This window comes from Poecilia reticulata, linkage group LG23 (assembly GCF_000633615.1).
Source record: "Poecilia reticulata strain Guanapo linkage group LG23, Guppy_female_1.0+MT, whole genome shotgun sequence".
In the NCBI taxonomy this organism is placed as follows: Eukaryota; Metazoa; Chordata; class Actinopteri; order Cyprinodontiformes; family Poeciliidae; genus Poecilia; species Poecilia reticulata.
The window spans coordinates 3,884,161-3,902,349 of record NC_024353.1 but is presented as its reverse complement, the minus strand read 5'-3'; the positions used below and the strand labels follow the sequence as shown (position 1 = coordinate 3,902,349).

General features: G+C 38.1%; 1 protein-coding gene across 6 annotated transcripts in view; it reads left to right on the top strand.

Moving 5' to 3' along the window:
- cacna2d1a (calcium channel, voltage-dependent, alpha 2/delta subunit 1a) overlaps positions 1 to 17,212 on the top strand; it is an 84,440-nt gene extending 67,228 nt beyond the window's left edge. For 3 of the 6 annotated variants that reach the window (XM_017302724.1, XM_017302723.1, XM_017302722.1), the window contains 9 exons: positions 95 to 166; positions 2,415 to 2,567; positions 3,600 to 3,652; positions 5,022 to 5,077; positions 6,038 to 6,164; positions 6,396 to 6,511; positions 7,075 to 7,157; positions 8,809 to 8,897; positions 10,928 to 17,212. In XM_017302724.1, coding sequence (XP_017158213.1) covers positions 95 to 166; positions 2,415 to 2,567; positions 3,600 to 3,652; positions 5,022 to 5,077; positions 6,038 to 6,164; positions 6,396 to 6,511; positions 7,075 to 7,157; positions 8,809 to 8,897; positions 10,928 to 10,964 — 786 coding nt within the window. In that variant the 3' untranslated portion in view covers positions 10,965 to 17,212. The remainder of the gene's footprint in view (positions 1 to 94; positions 167 to 2,414; positions 2,568 to 3,599; positions 3,653 to 5,021; positions 5,078 to 6,037; positions 6,165 to 6,395; positions 6,512 to 7,074; positions 7,158 to 8,808; positions 8,898 to 10,927) is intronic. The other 3 variants (XM_008400613.2, XM_008400612.2, XM_008400611.2) reach the window with 1 other exon arrangement.
- Positions 17,213 to 18,189: the final 977 nt, after the last annotated feature.

Sequence of the window (18,189 nt, the reverse complement as noted above, 5' to 3'; positions counted from 1 at the left end):
TATATATATATATATATATACACACACACACATTTTTTGGGGGTGTTTGAAACAACATAGTGGCGCATCTGCATAATCATTTCTGTGATTTCAGTACATAGACTGTGTCATTCTGGATGACGGCGGATTCCTGGTGATGTCCAATCAGGAGGACTATGTTAACCAGGTGGGCCTTTGTATTTTAACTCAGAATTGCTTGACATCTTAGCAGAGTTAGCTCAGACATGTGATTCTTTAACTTTCCAAAAGGTTGCAAGCTTCTAAATCAGCACTAAAGTTTGGTCCAGTGATAAGTTTTTGAGATGCTTTTGACTAAATCTCTATCCACACCGCAAAAACACAAAATCTTATCGAGTATTTTTGATCTAGTTCTAGTGCAAATGTCTATTTCACTTATGACAAAAAAAAAAAAAATCTCATAAGTGGAATAACCTGTCGACGAACTAATACTTTTTCATCAATATTAAGGACTTATTGGCTTAAAACGAGCTCCTGTTTCTTGCCGAAAAGTTATTTTTGCTTTATTTCAAATGTGCTAAGACATTTGTACTAGAAGCTACACCAAAAATACTTTGTAAGATTTTGTGTTTTCGGAGCTAAATATCACAATTATTATGTTATTAGATAGATCAATTATTTATAGGCCATTTAAAATAGACACGAATAATTTAATTCAGGTCCACATCAAGTTATAGATGTATTTTTAGTTTGGTAAATTTTTATATCAAGACATCCACAAACATCAACAACTTTAGTCTTCAACAACTGTACTAATTTAACCTCTGTTTTTAGTTTACTAATTTAACCTCTGTTTTTAGTTTANTAATTTAACCTCTGTTTTTAGTTTATTAATTTAACCTCTGTTTTTAGTTGAGGTAAATGTCATTTAGTACCAGTTTGCCTTTCGAAATGCAAACATTTGTACTCCTGAAGCCTCTTCAATGGAATTTGACCCACACACACACACACAAACGCAACCACAGAAAACACACAGACAACACCCCTGTTTTCTTGTGCTAAACGTTAACAGTGGACCCCTGATGTCATTTGAGAAAATGTTGTTCTTTTTTTCTCCATGAAGCTTCGACTCTGTCCTAATCAGGGCTGGGTGTCCGTTGGATAAATCAGCTGTCCTCTGATGTTTGGCAGCCGTACTAAAAAGCCAGCAGCCTTGTTTGTAGAGGCCTGTGCGCGCTCAATCATATTTCCTTGAGGAGCAAAATTTCTTTCCCTCTTTATGACTTTCTCTCCCCAGCTCATTCCTTTTCATACCCCTAGGTACCTTCTGGGAGTCTACAGCCGGCGAAGCTGAGATCGTTAATTCATTATTTTCTGTTGCTGCACTGAGAGAGTAGAAGGCTCTCGTTACCTTATGGATCGGAAGATTTATACATCGTTTGCCTAGAAAGTGGAAAGCCTGTGTGGAGGCGCCGCTTGTTAACAGTGACCCTACAAAGTGGAAGGGAAAGGATAGTTTGCATTTCCTAAAGTGCTCACACATGCACTTAAGCACATGTGCAACAAGATACTTACTGTATGTGAGAGCTCCCACCTGGATACATGAGTACTTAAACACTTTCGAACACGCGGTCATGTCACACCTCTGAGATTACAGCTGCTTGATGGACTGTTTTCACTATATTGTAATGAAGTCTGTCATCCTGGTTTTAGTGTCTGTGAAATCCCTGTTCAACCATGCTGGATATACATCGTCTTAAGGAAATTGCTGTAATGCTTTAACATTTACTCAGAACTACAAACTTCCAATTTTTTTTTTTTTTTTTACTGGAATTGTACGTCATAAGACAAAGTTGTGCTGAGCTTCAAAATAGAAAGAAATGTATTAATTCTTCTTTCGGCAGCAACCTTGGGTTTGAACGTCTCCCATATTTTTCATCCTAAAATGGAAACGGGATGACGGAGCTACAGAATTTTTAAACAACTGAACTGACAGGCAGGGTAAATTCAGTGATAATCAAGGTATTAGCCAAGAGACTGATGGTAACTCTGCAGAATATTTCCGTCCTGCACTCCACAATCTGGAGTTCTTACTTGTAAAACACCTTCCTTAAAAAAAGTAAAATGTGAAGAAGTTCATAGTTCGCGAATTCTCAGTCTCAGTAAAGTCGAGTTTTTCTACAAGGTGTACTTTATAGGTGTTTTTCTCATTCCAAAACAATTTAATTGGCCTTTGTTTCTGAAATTGTTTTCCCCTATAAGTTTTGAGGTCACGCAGTCACACACCGGGAGACTTTGCCTCTGGGCCCGAGGCAAATTTTCAGTCTTCTACTCTGTTTTTGTTTGGAATCAAGTTTCTTTTTTAAAAAAACTCCGTGCCATGAACCCTGCACTCTCCATCGAGTGCGAAGCGAATACCGAAAGAAACCGCTTTCTCCCTCTTCCCAACTTTTTAGATCGGATGTTTCTTTGGTGTCATCGACCCTGACCTCATGAGAACTCTGGTCAACTCGTCGCTGTTCACCGCCAAGAGCACCTACGACTACCAGTCTCTCTGCGAGCCCAAGAGAGAGAGCAAAGCGGCTGCAGGCCTGCGCTCCATTTATGTGGTGAGTTACACAAGCCAGAGACCGTCCACGCAAAACACACGGGGCCATGTTCACACCTTTCCGTATCCATACATGTTCTTTTTTACTAATTTGCGTGCATGAGCGGAGAGACGAATGCAAGCGTAGCTTATATTTGAACTTATATTTGCCCGCTCTCACACACACAAAGGTCATCAGTCGCCAGGGAGCCATAAATCTGGATATAGCAAATGAGGGGATGGAGGGGCGGGAGAGGGGGGAGGGTAGAAACATGGTGAAAAGTGTTTGAGTGGGAGTTGCTGTAACAGTAACGAGATTAGGTGGTCTAATGTGCTTGAGTAACACATGGAGAAATGCAGAAACAGGTACCGCTTTACATCACTTCCAGAATGCGCAAATTGGGAGCGAAGCGGCGCAGATTGCATGCAGAGATCACAGCGATGGACGAGGTTTCTCCGGGTGATTCAAGGTTTAGACAAAAGCTGATTCCCGGGAAAGACAAAGAAAAAAAGAATAAGTGTTTACCGTCCTCATCAATGGACAGATGAAATTGTGCAATTTCCCAGCCTGACCTCGAATGTGTACGAAACACTCGATTGATCAGGATAGGATGAAAGGCATATTCAGTGATCAAAGGGCCCCATCAGCGGCGGGTGATGCCTCTAACACGGTCGGTTTAAAAACTCCTTGATGACTCAACCTGCCATCAACTGGAGTGCAGGAGCACGGCGGCGACTCTCCAAAACAAGGCCCTCGCATGCTAACCCTAATCAAAGCAGCATGTTGGCTCTTTCCCCCCCGACCCATTGGCTACTTTGTTTTCTTGCCGGTGCTTTGTTTGCATATTTACTCTCGCATCTGTTCAGGAGAACTGCGCTCTAATTTCCTCGGAGGAGAGAAGAAAATAAAACTCTTTGGCAGGGCCTATTGGTATTTGTGCCTTGTAAATCTGCGCAGCCACTGTGAAAATAAACAGGATGTGCCTAGGATGATTTGTTAAGCTCTTCATTCACTGTCTGTTTTTTGATATTTGTTTCCCCATGCCTCTTCTAGCCCACAATAGCAGATATATTGAATCTGGGATGGTGGGCGACAGCTGCAGCCTGGTGAGTCATTTTTAAGTTTATTTTTCCCTAATATGGATACAATTAGATTCATCCCCTCCTCCCCCTTTTCTCGTACAAATTCAAACATCTTAAAGCCAACATTGTAAATCCTTCAGTCCAGTTCTTAATGAAAAGCAGCCAAGGATTTGTTCCTCCAAATGCACATACAGTATAGCATCTGTTTCATAGATAAATTGTTCCCAAGATGGTTGACATTCCACAAAATCTTCCATTGATTTATGCTCCGTCCCACTGTCTTGATGTCATCACCAGCTTGTATTACAATATGTCCTGTAAAGCTGAATTTGAAGGCCACAGACAGTGCGGCTATATTCACGGCCAAAGCCTCACATTCATGTGTTTTTAATTAGAAAAAAGGTGCAATTGGGCCTTTGAGTCAACTTTGTTGCCACCTTGCAGTTTGGTTTGGACGACTTTTACGTGCGTACAAAATTTAGTTGTACATTTCCAGGTAAATTGCAATAAATTACCAAATCAAAAAGTTTAATTTCATGAAGTGGAACTTGTATATAGAATGAAATTGTTCTATTATTATCTTTAGCTGTTAATTTTGATATCTATGGGCTTTCCAGCCAATAAAAACCTCAAATTCAGTTTCTCAAAAGATTTGATTTTTATATTACTAACTAAACCATATTAAAGCAGTGCATTAAAATTATAGCTATAAGCCCAAAGGAGAACACAAAAGAACAATGAAAAACACAATAATGAACAAATAACAAGGTCGGTAAGAATAAACTGATGAAAAATGTTTTCAGTCCTGATTTAAAGGAGCCATCAGTTTCTGCTCATTTCATGTTTTCAGGGGATTTATCCTGTAGCTCAGGACCATGGAAACTAAATGCTGCCTCACCTGGTTTGTATTTGGCCCTGGAACACAAAACAGGTCTCTGATAACCTGAGGGGGGTCCATATGGTTCATACTTGACCATCAATTGAGATGTATTGAGGCCTGCATTCAGAGCCTTACAAACCAACTTTATTATTTTACAAATAGTCGGTGCAGTGATTTAGAGGTTAGTAATCAGATTTTTTTCCCCTGGTGGGGGACAGGACTCTTGGAGCAGCAATTAGAATGAGCTACAACTACCCAATTTTTATTTTTACTTTTATTATTTTAGTTGGGAGTTTTTTTTATTTTTCAATGATCTGTATGGACACCATTCCTAAAATATATGATTTTTTTCTGTGTCCTGTTTTGATAGGAAGCCCATTATTCTGGTGATGCTTTTAAATTGGTGACAACTGTAATTTGTATTATAAATGATTGAAATGCACCTTTGAATTGGTTGAGATATTTTGATTGCTTAATATTCTGTGTCTTTTGAACTCTTTTCTTTGGATTCAGGTCAATTGTGCAGCAGTTGCTGGTCAGCGTCACATTCCCAACTTTTCTGGATGCAGGTGAGTGTGTTTGATTTAATCTTTAAGATGCTTTCTTAACTTTAAATCTGAGTTTTTGGTTCATTGAAAAGGGCTTTGAAGCTTTAAGTTAGACTATGGTACAGAATCACCCATCAAATGTCATTGGTTTGTAAAAGGATCAAATATTGCTTTTAGACAAAAGAACTAACTGGCCTTAAACTTTTTTTTGCTGCTGAAAATAAGCTTTGTAAACTCAATCAAACCCCTCCCCTTGGGGTAGATTCAGTTGTCGCACATGTGAAGCAGATACATGAGGTGCCGGGTTTTGTGCGGATACAAGTTGAAGTATCAGAAATGACAGATCACAAACGACTTCGGAACAAAGTCCAAAGAGCGAGCTCGTCTGTTTTGTGATGAAGATGTTCCCTTGTTGGATTAATTCTTTTTCCTGCCATGTGGATCCAGTTTTGGTTTAATAAAACACAGTTTTGAAGTAAGTTTGCTGTTGCCACTTAAAATATGTGTCTCGACTGAATTTTACAAGCAGAAATGTGCAGGAAGCACATGTTCTTTATTTTCTTTATTTTATTTTTTTTGCAAACATTTTGGTTTCAGAAAAACTGAGCATATTTTCCCATAGAAAATAACATCTTGGCTACAGGAATCAGAATTTGCATAGGAACGGTATGACATGGACATCTTTATATGCTTAACAAATATCCTCGAGTTCAAGAGTTGGATTTTTATAAATTTTGTGTGAGGTTCTCACTGCAACTAAAGAATTATTTTAAAGCTTTTGACACATTAAATTTGTTGGCATCTGTAACGTTGCAGCCATATTTTGTGCCTTCCTTGCCCCTTCACTCGTGCAGACCCGTCTACAGTCTGCTGGTTGAAAACCTATCTGCACATATGTGTTATCTAAGTTGATTATATTGTTGTAGTTTTCAATCATACCAATAAAGTCCAATCTCTACATGCTTTCAAATCACCCGGCAGCTGAAACGGACGATCAAGTGTCGGATGCGATGTCTAAGGAGGTGTGCATCACAGAGCAAACGCAGTACTTCTTTGAGAACAATGAGTCGTCCTTTGGAGGCTTATTTGAGTGTGCAAACTCCACCAGGTAAAGCATATCCTAGATTTATTTTTTTCCAAAATGTTGTTGTTTTGAGTTGCAATCAGTTCTAGTAGAGTTCGTCCCGCAAGGCGTCTTTCCTGCATCTTCCTCTGTATCCGTTTCGGGTTAAATATTCCACTTCACCACATCTCCTGTGAGGATGTTTTAGTGAGACTGTGTCTTAAGTTGAAAAAAGTGCTCTCATCTCTCTTCTGTGTGTGTCTTCTCTTTTTCTAGGCAATACCTCGCCGAGAAGGTGCCAAATACAAACCTGGTCTTAATCATTAGCGACAGACAACAAGGCAACAGCCAGTCATGTGGATTGGGGCCGTTAGTGCAGGATGAAAAACAGTGTATCCTTTTAAAAAAATATATATATATAGAAAAACACTTTATACGGCAGAGTATGTGTGCATTTAATTCAGTGGACAGGTGTTTGAGAAAAACTTGTGCAAAGACGGCCGTGTTTGGATGCAGTTGTGAATTACCAGACTCGGCGACCATAATAAGAGCAATAATTTCCCGCCACAACTGAGTTTTCCAAATTAGCACAAACTTCCCATTGGCCTGCTTTGTGTCTTTGTCTGTGCAGCACATGGCCGAGGGATCAGTCTGCCAAGTAGCTTACAAACAAATCTAAGATGATCTTTCAAACACTCTAGCCTGCATTCAATTATGGAAGGAGCTTCTTGGAAAACCCAATAGAGTTGAAAACGGCTGCCACGTCATGGAGATATTGAGCAATGTGCTCAAAATCCACGTTTTAAATATTTAATGTTCTTTTAGGTCATTTGGTTTGTAGCGCTGTCTGCTGCAATCAGAGCTTTCCATATGAAGAAAATTGATTTTTTTTTTTTGTTGTTTTTGCTGAATCACTCTTTAGCTGTTATGGTTTCTTATATCTTGACTCTCTTAGCTGCTGGGCCGGATCCTTGTGAAATGGCTCTCAGTCCTCGCTACAGGAAAGGCCCGATAGATTGCTTTAATAAAACTGAGCACGTAAGTTGTTTTTATTATCTTTTTTCTTGAGATCATTGACAAATGTTTGTTGGGTTTTTTTTTTTCTTCAAAAGTATTGATTTTTTGTATATTTTTTCCTCGACACACGCACAATTTCCAAAGAGAAAGTTTGTAAGAAGGACGATCTTTAGAAAACTGAAACGGCATACAGAGATTGTTTTTGTTTTTCTACTTTTATTGAAGTTTTTCCTTCCTTTTTAATGGCACACATTTCGAAATAGCTTAAACAGCGGTGTTCTGTAAACGGTGGGTTTATAGCTGTCTGATGCTGTAGGAAATGGGACATACGAGGGCAGTTAAGGTAAATCAAGACCTATGGTGAGTTTGTGAGCTGTTGAAAGACACTAGAAGTTGCCACAGAGTTGAGTGGAAGTGCAGGTCCAGGTGATAACTCCCGGTGAGTAGTTCTGCAGTTTCCCAGTTTCAAATTTGTAATTTCATCCGCAGCTGATTCATAGATGCTAGAAACTCTCATTTAACATCTGAAACATTGGAAATAGAAATTGAAAGGATGCACATTGCAGTTCTTGCATCAACTTTGTTTATCTAGTTTGTCCTCCGTCTATTCAGCAGAGATCGATTATGTAAGTTAAACAAACATACAAAAATCAAGTTTGTTCCTCTATTCATCCTACCATCATCAATCTGTTGGTTGCTTCGTCCATCCATCCACTCACCACTTTTATTTCAGGTATTTTATATACAGGTTGCTTATTTAAAGGCTTCCCATTATAGTAATATGTCACATAGAAAAAAAAATTCTTCTTCTTCTTTATTTTTATGCTTTAGATGAGTAAAAATCAGCTCGGTAAAAGATTTTTAGCTCACTAGAAAATAAATTAAGTCTGGTGGGGCTTTGGTTTAAAATTGACTGAGGATTTTGTTTTTTTTTTTAAGTCTGTAAAAGTGTAATCTTGACATGGCAAGATATAGGAACCCTAATATAGACAAAAGAAAAAATAAATAAATAAAAAATACTGTTACCCTTTTGACTTTCCACCCCCCAAAAATGAAAAGAATAGCGACACATTAGAGAGAACGAACCAAATTCCAGAATAATGTTTAAGTTTGCTGGAAAAGAGGAAATTCCCCAAGTTACTTTTTTGCTGAGTATATCGTGGAAGAATCCCACCGGTGGCAGCATTCCATCACTAATATCTTTACCTGGTGCACGTCACACTTCCTTGTTTCCCTAAAGAGAGGTCTGTGTGAAGGTCTCCCATGCAGGGACAAAGAGTCGGATGTTCTAGGAATTAATGAATATCTAGGCCAAACAAACATTTTTTCTGAGCTGCACAGGATCTTTGCGTGTGAAAGCTCAAGGCCGGAGCGCTCCGTTTATTTTGATTCTATAGTCCTTTTTCCAGTGTCAGCTTGACATTCTCACAAACGATCTCCTACGCCTGCTTTGTCTCTCTCACTCACACAAATGCAAACACTCACCCACGCACTAACTCTTATTGCCTCTTAATTCAACGCATCTGATTTTTATTTTATTTTTTTTGATATGCTTCTTTCACTCTGGAGTTTTTTCTGCTTATGTTTGATTTCTAACTTTGACCTTTCGCTGCATGATTCACGTTCTCTGCTTTCTCTCTGTCCTGCTTTGTGATTGTCTGTTGATGGTTAGGATGAGGCCATGTGCCGAAGGAGCGCTGGCTCCCCATTGGCTTCCTCTCTGCTCATGTTACTGCTGCCACTGTTCATGTGCTGTCTCGGGTCAGTCGCCTAAAGCAAGTTCTCCGTCTCTCATGAATGTCCTGTTATTTTCCGACACTGAACCCAACCGTTTTTTTGGCCTTCGTGTCGTGTAGTCTTGTATCCAGTCCTCAGTTTGTTTTCCTACCCTTATCTCCTCTCCTGCTTTTTTCAAATAGCCGCTCCGTTCCATGACTTCATGCCTTTTTCCATTGTTTTCCCACACTTGTCCTCATCGCCTGTCACTCGCTCATATTATACTACTGTCTGACTTCACCTCCCTGTCTCTGTCTGTCTCTCCTCAATATGTTCCCCATCTCACCTGACTTTGAACTGCGAACCGTGCTCTTTGCATCTTTCCTCATCTATCATTATCTGTCTCGAGATGCAGAGACTCCTGTGCCTCTAGTGACTCTTGACGTACCCAGACCCCAGCAAAAACAGATCACTCACCTCTCATTTGCATCCGGATATTCATGCGACTCTCTTAATGTTTCTCGACTTGGTTTTTCGATTTGCCAAAAAGCTTCCAAATTTGCTTTCACCATGGTATGCATACAGATCGAGTGGTTTGAAAGAAGTGCTTACATGCTTTTTATAGAGCTCAGAGGTATGACGTACAGTTTTTCACATTTTCAGATTCAGGTTCAACATTTTTCCTTTATTTTTATTTTTTACCCGTCCTCCTCTGGTTAGAATTATAAAACTGCTACTTTTCTAATTCCCTATGCACAGAAAGCTTGTCTATAGGGAACATAAGGAGGTTCAGTCTCAAATTGTGGTATTTAATTTCAACCTTATTTATAATGGCGCCTAAGCTAACATTTGTTTAGCATATTTGCTTACACAGTAAAAGTAGTGATCTAGTGTCCTAACTCACAAATCCCCTTGATCATGAACATTTATATTGTTAAAAGCTACCAAAAATTTAAAGAAGCTGTTGGAGAGGAGACATCTGCAAACATTTAGCCGTTGGGAGAAACACTTTTTAGAACACTTAGTTTCTCTGTCCCAGGTAGGTGTCGTTACACAAGTGGTGTCATTGATATAAGTTGTGATTTCTATGGCTCAGGGGTAACTGTAGGACGTCACACTCATTCATGATTTGTGTCACTCCACCAAACTCCTGGTATGTCTACATCAAGTCCCCGAGGGCTGGTGTCCTGTGACTTTTGGATCCATTCCTGCTCTCACTCACCTGAATCAAAAGGCTGAATTCCCTCCTTGGTATCTCAGCAATTTTCACAAAGTCTTGGTCGCAAAACTTTCATTTTTGTTAATGACAGACGGAGCATCCAAACGTTGCAGGATACCAACAGCGGGAGTTGCAGACCCCTGGTCTACATCCGCAACAGCTCCTCAGTCCTACTGTCCCACGGCTTTTCACTTTGTTTTCTTCTGCTGCATCACATGTGAAAACATTTTAAAGAACTCGACGACTTATTGAGTGATGATCAGCATGTAGTCAAACATGTAAGAACTCAGGAAAGTATGCTCTTAAGAACATGGATGATTACCCGTACATGAAGAATCTTAACGTGAACACTTTTTTGTTTTTGTTTGAATTTAGATGGCTTCAGGTTAAAGTACGGTATGATGACTAAATACATCTTTACAAAAAATTTTACAATCCTGTAGTTAACCGAAAGGTGATTTTCTAATCACTGGCTTCAACATAAAGTCAATGAAAAGGTTCTTAGATTATTGGTACTTGGGTGAAGTAACCGTTGTGCAAGATTGCTATCGTTGCTGTTCACCAGAAGCAGGAAGTTTCACTTATGAGACAAATGTTTACAACTCCAATTAAAGCATTTCGGAGATTTTAAAAATGACTTATTCTGTTTGTAGTTAATACATTTACCAAATATATTCAAAAGTAACAGCAATGTAGGATTACACAGTTGACAGTGGCTTCTTTAATATTTGTACAACCCATTAAAATGTTTACTTTCCGTATTCATTCAGTTTAAAATTCTACTCATGCTCAGAGACCAGTCTAATTTGTACAACTAACATATATCATTTTTTCTTCTTCTTCTTCTTCCTTTCAGGAGGAGGACGCAGACTGTGGCGGGGTATCCGGCCTGACCCCCTCACTTTGGCTGATGGTGGTCATTCAGGTGGTGTCGCTCTGGGCTGTGGCTGATTCCAGGCACTATGCCGTCCCATCATGACCTCAGAAAAACATGATCTCCAGCTCTTTACGTTCACTCCCTCCAGATCAACAACATGGCTACCAGCATCCGGAGCTGCCACCCAAAGCAAACAGCCACTCGAAACAAATGAACAAAAAAAAAGAAGAAGAAATAAATAAAAAGAAGAAGAGACTTAAATTCTTTTGTTTTCAGGGTGTTCTCAAAGTGTCTTCATTTGGGTGATGTGGACGAAAAGATTGATCAGAGGACAAAGGGTAAAGGGATTGGACGTCAACTATGACTCGTTTCTTCTGCTGAGAAATGAAGAGATTCCTCGTGATCACCAACTTTCAAAACAAAATCTGTTTGTCTCTGAAAGAGATCGTTTCAAGCATTGGTTCAGTGGCATAACTGTTGGCATACATCGCGAGTGGAGTGGCTTGACTATTAAAGATGCCGAGAAGAATATTACCCTTAGCGAGAATAAACGTTAAGAAATGACTTGCAGTACTTAGTTTTTTTTCTGGTTTCCAACTTTCTACAGTAGAAGCAAAGTCGTACATATATTTTTTTTATTGTTATTGTCCTAGAGATACTTCAAGAGAATCCCACATTTTCACGGTGTCTCTTAGAGTCCGACGTTCTTTCGCTGGCATAACCCGCCTCCCGAGCGGAAACCATATCCTTAGCTACGTTCATTCACAGAAGCCAACTCTTCTACTGCCGCAGAGCGCTTGTTTTATGGGTGTGGAGTTTTAACGTTTGAGTTAATTTTTGAAATTAGCTCTGGAGTTACGTGTTTGAATTTTCTGCCTTGGTTTTTGTTTTTGTTTTTAGGATTGTTCCAGGGTAATCTTTGTCGCCATAGCGCACATTAAACCAATCAGGAGACGTCTGGCTTGTGTCCTCTGAGGCTCGGTGGACAAAATGTCTAGTGCCATGTGGACTGTGTGACTCTGACAAACCCTCTGTAGACTGTAGCTGCTAAATGGAGTGTACTGTTGGTTATTTGAGTGAAGTGTCTGTACAGGGTTCATGCATTAAAGAATCTGAATGAGGCGTAAATGACATTTTCTGTGGTCATAAGGGGTACATTTATTTATTTCTATTTATTTTGCCGTCACTGTATAATTTTACTGTCTGCATTGAAATTCAAGTGCGTGTTGGTCTTTTGAGTTATTTAACAGCCCTGTTTCCAAAACTGATCCCTCCCTGGAAATTAATGGGAGGACAGAAAACAAAAAAGTCTGAGATTGTTTTGGGTTCCTTTTTTTTATGTTTAAAAGTTGCAAATGTTTTTCAGTGGTAGCAAGAGTTCTGCATTCAGAAATAGAGCAACACTTCCCACTGTCCAGAAAATGTTTTTTTAAGAAAGGCAAAGTAAGTTCACATTGATTATTAACATAGCTACCACTTAATGAACCATGTTTTAATTTAGGTTTGTCAGGAGTTTAGCAATCGGTCCATTTAATAGATTAAATTGAGTATTCTAATAATTTGCTTATTGCTTTTAGTTACATGCTGTTTCTATTTCTTTAAATTACGTATAATACATCAGCATTCTTAATCCTTTTGATTGCTCCTTTCATTTTTTTCAAAAACGAGCTGCTGCTGTTTAGGATATTTTAGTTTTTTTGTGCCTTGTTCTTATATTTGTTAAATGCCCCAACAAATTTCTTGTACGCCTCGAACTTTGGTTTTCACCTTCAGATATCGCTTTAGTGTTCTGAATACTTATGCCGAAACATTTAGTTTTATGAAGAAACGTTTTGTTTCTGCTTCCTTCCACCTCAACTGTACACTACTTTACAGTGGCGCGTCAAATAAATTTACAATTGGATACATAGATGTTTGTGATTTGCACTGTGACGAAATGTGGCAAAATTCAAGGCTTATGAATACATTTTCTAGACACAGAGTATATGTAAAATACAACCATATATTTAAAAAAAAACATTTTATTGATTAAGGTCACTGTAAAAGTAAACAGAAGCATGATTTTATTTTATTTTTTTAGAATTTATTAATTTTATGAATGCACTAATTGATCAGAACACTGCTTCCAAGCAAAAACAAATCTGCCAGCTTCTCGAGTGTCGGCCTGGAAATCTGGACTTCCCACAAGTCCAAGCGTGACGGAAATGATTTGTTTTTGGTTGCTAATTTATGTATTTGTAACGTCGGGAGGATTTGTGGAATATGCCCCAAACAGGCTGGAAGTCATGCATCATAACCAAGCTTTAAATTCTCCGCATCAAAGTGTTCTTTTTTTAAAAAAGAAAAAAAAACTTCACTTGATACTTATCCTTTGCTTTACTTGCAGTTTCAGAATCAGGAATTTGTTGATGTCCCTGCGAAACTGATACTTGGCCAAGAAGGTAACGCAAGCCAGTCAGATGTAATATGATCCGCCGTCGTAGTGATTCTTTCATGACTGATGATGCATATGGAATAACTGACGCTGCCAGTGTGGTTACATTGGAAAATGATCCCTCCTGTTGACTTTTTACATCAGATATTCTGTTAGAAACGGAATCTGATTACTTTGTAAGATATCCACTTTGGAAAACAAAACAAAAAACTTTGTCATGCACTTGAAACAAAGCCAGGGTATCTGTGTGCAAGTATTAAGTTTATGTTCTGATGCATGTGTGCAGTAATCATTTTTATGTGCTGATCTAAAAAAAAAAAAAAAAAAAAGTTAGACAATTTGCTTTGTTTCATATTTAATCATGAACATCTTTTGATTTTCAGTCAACTTCATAAGCAAGGATTTCATTTCTGTGTGACAAACATTTGTTGGCAGCAGATGAGTGAGTTTTTTTGGCATTATCATAAAACCAAAACTCGTATAATCATCCACTTTGCAGGCTGTTTGAGGTGCACTTTTGATCCTGAAAGCATTTTCTGTAACTTTAGCCTTCCAACAACAGCAGCGTGGTTACAATTGTATCTGTTCACCTCTTTAACTATCAGGAAGTGCCATATAGTGAACTTGTATTCTCTTACGGAGAACCTGTTATGATATAGCTTTTATGCAATGTTACTGAGGCACGACTCAAGTGTCTGAAATTATATCCCTGTGCTGCATGGAGATGGCTGATAAAATCCGGTGTGCTTCTGCTGTTTTAAAATGTGTAGCCTTGGAAAAGCATTATATCGTTGTTGTCGAGCATTTATCCACTGTATAACAAGGTATGATCAGCTAATACTGCCCTCCTGTTGAGGAGACAGCATTTGGCTTTACTGCATACAAAAAAAAATCCTGACTAATGATGTTTAGATGCACTGTTCAATCAAACTGACTGATGCCTTCCATGATTTATACACCATACCAGTGGTTTAGCCCATTTTCTACAAACTAGAAATTGAGCAATTGTTTCTCAGATATAAAATGGTAGCTATCTAAAGGTTTTACTGTGATTTATTTCTTAAACTTGCATGTCTTTTTGCTGATGGGTTTCCTTCCATTACAAGTGACACCCTCAGACAAAAACGTCATGATACCATATGACTAGTTTTTAGCATCACTATGAAGTTTAAAGTTCTGGTAGAAGCACTATTTCAGTGCTAACTTGTTTACATGCTCTGGCTAACATGCTAATCTGCAATGGAGAACATGCTTAACTATACCATTAAAAAAAAAAAAAAAAACTAGCATAAAAGCAAAATTGGTATTTTGCTAAAATAATATGTGATAGTTAGCTATGTTGTGCTTTTTAAATTAACTTCGTACAGTTTTTTTGTTTTGTTTTTTTAGCTAGCAGCTAACTAATCAACTAGCTGTCAAGCTATAGGGAGTTTTGTCTTTTCACGGCTGTTGGAAACAATAGCAGTGCATATTTTTAAAAAAAGGTTTAATTTTGCTTTTTTGCTTTGGTTATTTTCTAAAAAGCTATGCGAGACTGGAAACTTTTTTATGTTTTGCCTTGTAAAATGGAGCTCAGCAGAGATTAAGCGTTCCTAATTAATATTTAGCTGTAAACGTTTTCTGACAGCTCCTTTGGACTTCTCAAGCGTGGTGTTAGCAAACTTCTACCACCTGCTATTACAGCCTATTTGTGTGACATTGACACAAAATCAGCAGAATCATACCTTCTAGACATGTTTGTTTTCTACTACATTGCTACACTCCACAGTAAATGCTGTATAGAATTATATTTTCTACCCACTCAGTAACTTTTTTTTTTTTTTACAGATGTTGGAATGCTATCTATTTAGAATAAATATACCTCTTATTAAAGATTAATGACATGATTCATATTCGCAGTTCTTGCAGATAAGAATCACCTTTGTTGGTTTTCTTAAGTATCCTGGCTTTACATACAGCTGTCTATTAAAGACTACCTCCTTTCTACCAAAGATGTCGTAGTGCCAGTACCAGTGTGTACTCAGTCTTGCCTTAAAGTGTATTTTTAATTAGCCTGAGTATCATATAGACTGAAAGTTTTGCGCTTTATCATGTAAACCTGCTCTTATCTGTTCCATTGCCCATGCCACTAATACACCAAATGACACTAAAACATTAACACTAGTGTTAAGTGTTAATCCCTCAAATTGACTAAAAGTAGGCAAAGAGACATTGCAGACTACAGATGTCTCTCAACAAGATTTACTTTATTCTCAAAAATGTAATTTTCAAGTTATGTGTAGTGTAGATATTTGCTGATAAGTCTTACTTTATGCATTTAAACTTGCACACAGTTTAATGAAGCCCTGCTTCGTAGTGCAGTAAAGTGACACTGCCCGTCTTCCCTATTAGCCTGTATTGATTAGTGCTGTGATTGTGTCCAAATGAAATTTACTCCCTATGTTCTTGAAAATTTGGTTTCCTTTGACATGATGCGATGTGTCTCTGAGGAGAACCTCTTAATTCTCAGTGTCTATACAGTTTTCAATAAACTATCGCTCCTGCATGCTGAGTAGTTTGCTGAAATGCTACATTAATGTTAGCATGTTTTTGTTTTTTTTCCCATGTTTTGATATGTCTAACCTATCAAAACATTCTAGTGCTGTTGTAGTTAATCGTGTGCAGATAGAATTACAAAAGCTTGCTCTCCTGCTTGGAGCCTTTCTTTGAACATTTAAAAAAAAAAAAAAAACTGACTCGTGTTTTTACTGCTCTCTGTAAAAGCATCTTCTGAGGAGCTGCATCTGACACAGACGCTGGAAGCTGCGCAAATCAAAATAGTCTTTCACTGTGGACATGATAAAGGGTGAAAATTTACATTTTATGGTGAAAGAAAAAATAACTGGCTTCCACAAAATAGCTTGGGCAACTTATAATAAATTTAGCAAACCACGCGCAAAAATATGCTGGAACTTTAAAGAATTGCACAAATTTGAGCTGCACCATTGACTTAAAATTTAAACAAATATCAGGAGTTTGGACAGGAACTCTGTTATAGATCATTGAATGTCTTAATCAGACCCTAATATGACAAAGTATCATTAGAACGCTGATATTTTGACCTTGACATGTTTTTGATGTTCATCTTATTCCCAACTGCCGTGAAAACACAGGTTTTTATCAACTTGACTCCAAAACACGTCCATATATAACGGACCGTATTTGATTAAATACTATCCAAACAAATTCTATATTTAAAAAAAATTTTCAATTTATATTCTTCCATGTAAGAATAATAAACAAGACTCATATTCAGTACATTTAAAATAAAGTACGTACAAGTTGTAGGTATTGGGCTAAGAATGCTGGCATGGTCTGTCGAGTCATTTTTGGAAGGAAAACAATGTATTTATTAAATGAGTTTAGCTAAAATCAGATGCTGTCACCTCAGGAACAATATAAACTCAGTGTGGTATAAAATGTATCTGATTCTGTTGGTGCTCTCTATACAGATCATGTGGGTTTGTTTGCCTTTTTCCTTCTGGAATTTTGACGATTGCTTTGTTTGCTTTCTTAGTTTTTTTTTGTTTTTTTTTATCAATGTCTATTGTGCCATTTTATTCTTAGAGAATATTCTTGATGGATGGAGCCATCGAGTCACTCCCTGTGTGACTCAGCTTTGGCGCTCTTGGTGGACAGAGTCTCCCGCAACAGTACTTACGTTGTGGAGGTTGATTGTTTCGAAAAAGAACATGTAAATCAAAATGGGGGGGTAAATGAACAAATTGAACATCCCGGGAGAGAAAAGTTGATGTCAAATGAGGTATATTCATAATAAAACTTTGCCATTACCCTGTTTTCTTCTTAAGTTTATACCTGTGTGTGTGATTGTTTCCACAGCAGATGTTTTTTTTTTTTCGAACTTTAATCACATTTTGAATACACTTTTTTCCATCCGAACATGTGAGCACGTGATAGAAGCGCGACAAGTGTCGAGCAGACAATTGAAACCGACATCCTAGTACAATCAACAGTCCTAGGAAAAAAAGTCGAGCTGAATGTCACAACAAAGAAGCTGGCACCAGCATCAGTTGGCAACGGCCGGTAAATTAACTGTAATTCCCGTCTTCCATGTTGACCAAATAGTGGCTCCGTCATTAACGCAGTTCGCTTCACACTTGTACCTGAAACCAGCTGCGTCTTAAGTCTGCAGTGTTCTCGAGCTGCCTTTTTTTTTCTCTCACTGCCCCCAAAAGACAAACCTTTCACTCATTTTGCTCTTTATTACGCGCATTAAACTTACCCCGGTTCACGAGGATAACCGGAAATTCTTACGGCACTTTGGGACATTTTGAATGAGACCAATTTTGATGTCCTTAGTGTTCATTTTAATGAAAAGGGTCTTTCTTGCCGGTAGCCCGGGAGCTAAATGACTGCACTGGGACCGACGGTTTAAAATTGCGGCACCGTGTAAAAGTTTTCATACTCCTTGAACTTTTTCACATTTTGTCACTAAGTAAGTACGAACTTCCTGCGCTGTATTTTACTCGGGTGTCGTGTTGGTGTAACCCAGGTTAACATAATCCTCACTAAATGTAAGCCTTTCCATAAAAATAACTATAAAATAAATAGAACATAAATAAATGAATAGGAGAATGAATAGGTCTTTAAACAGTTAAAAATATAAAAAGTAATAATTACAGTCATTAGTGTTGTATTTCATGTTAAATTTTATTTGGTTAAAAATCTGCATAAAACAGCTTTATTTTGTCAGCAGCTAAAACTGCTAAAAGTGCGAGATAAATCTCTTATTCTGAAGGGTCACATT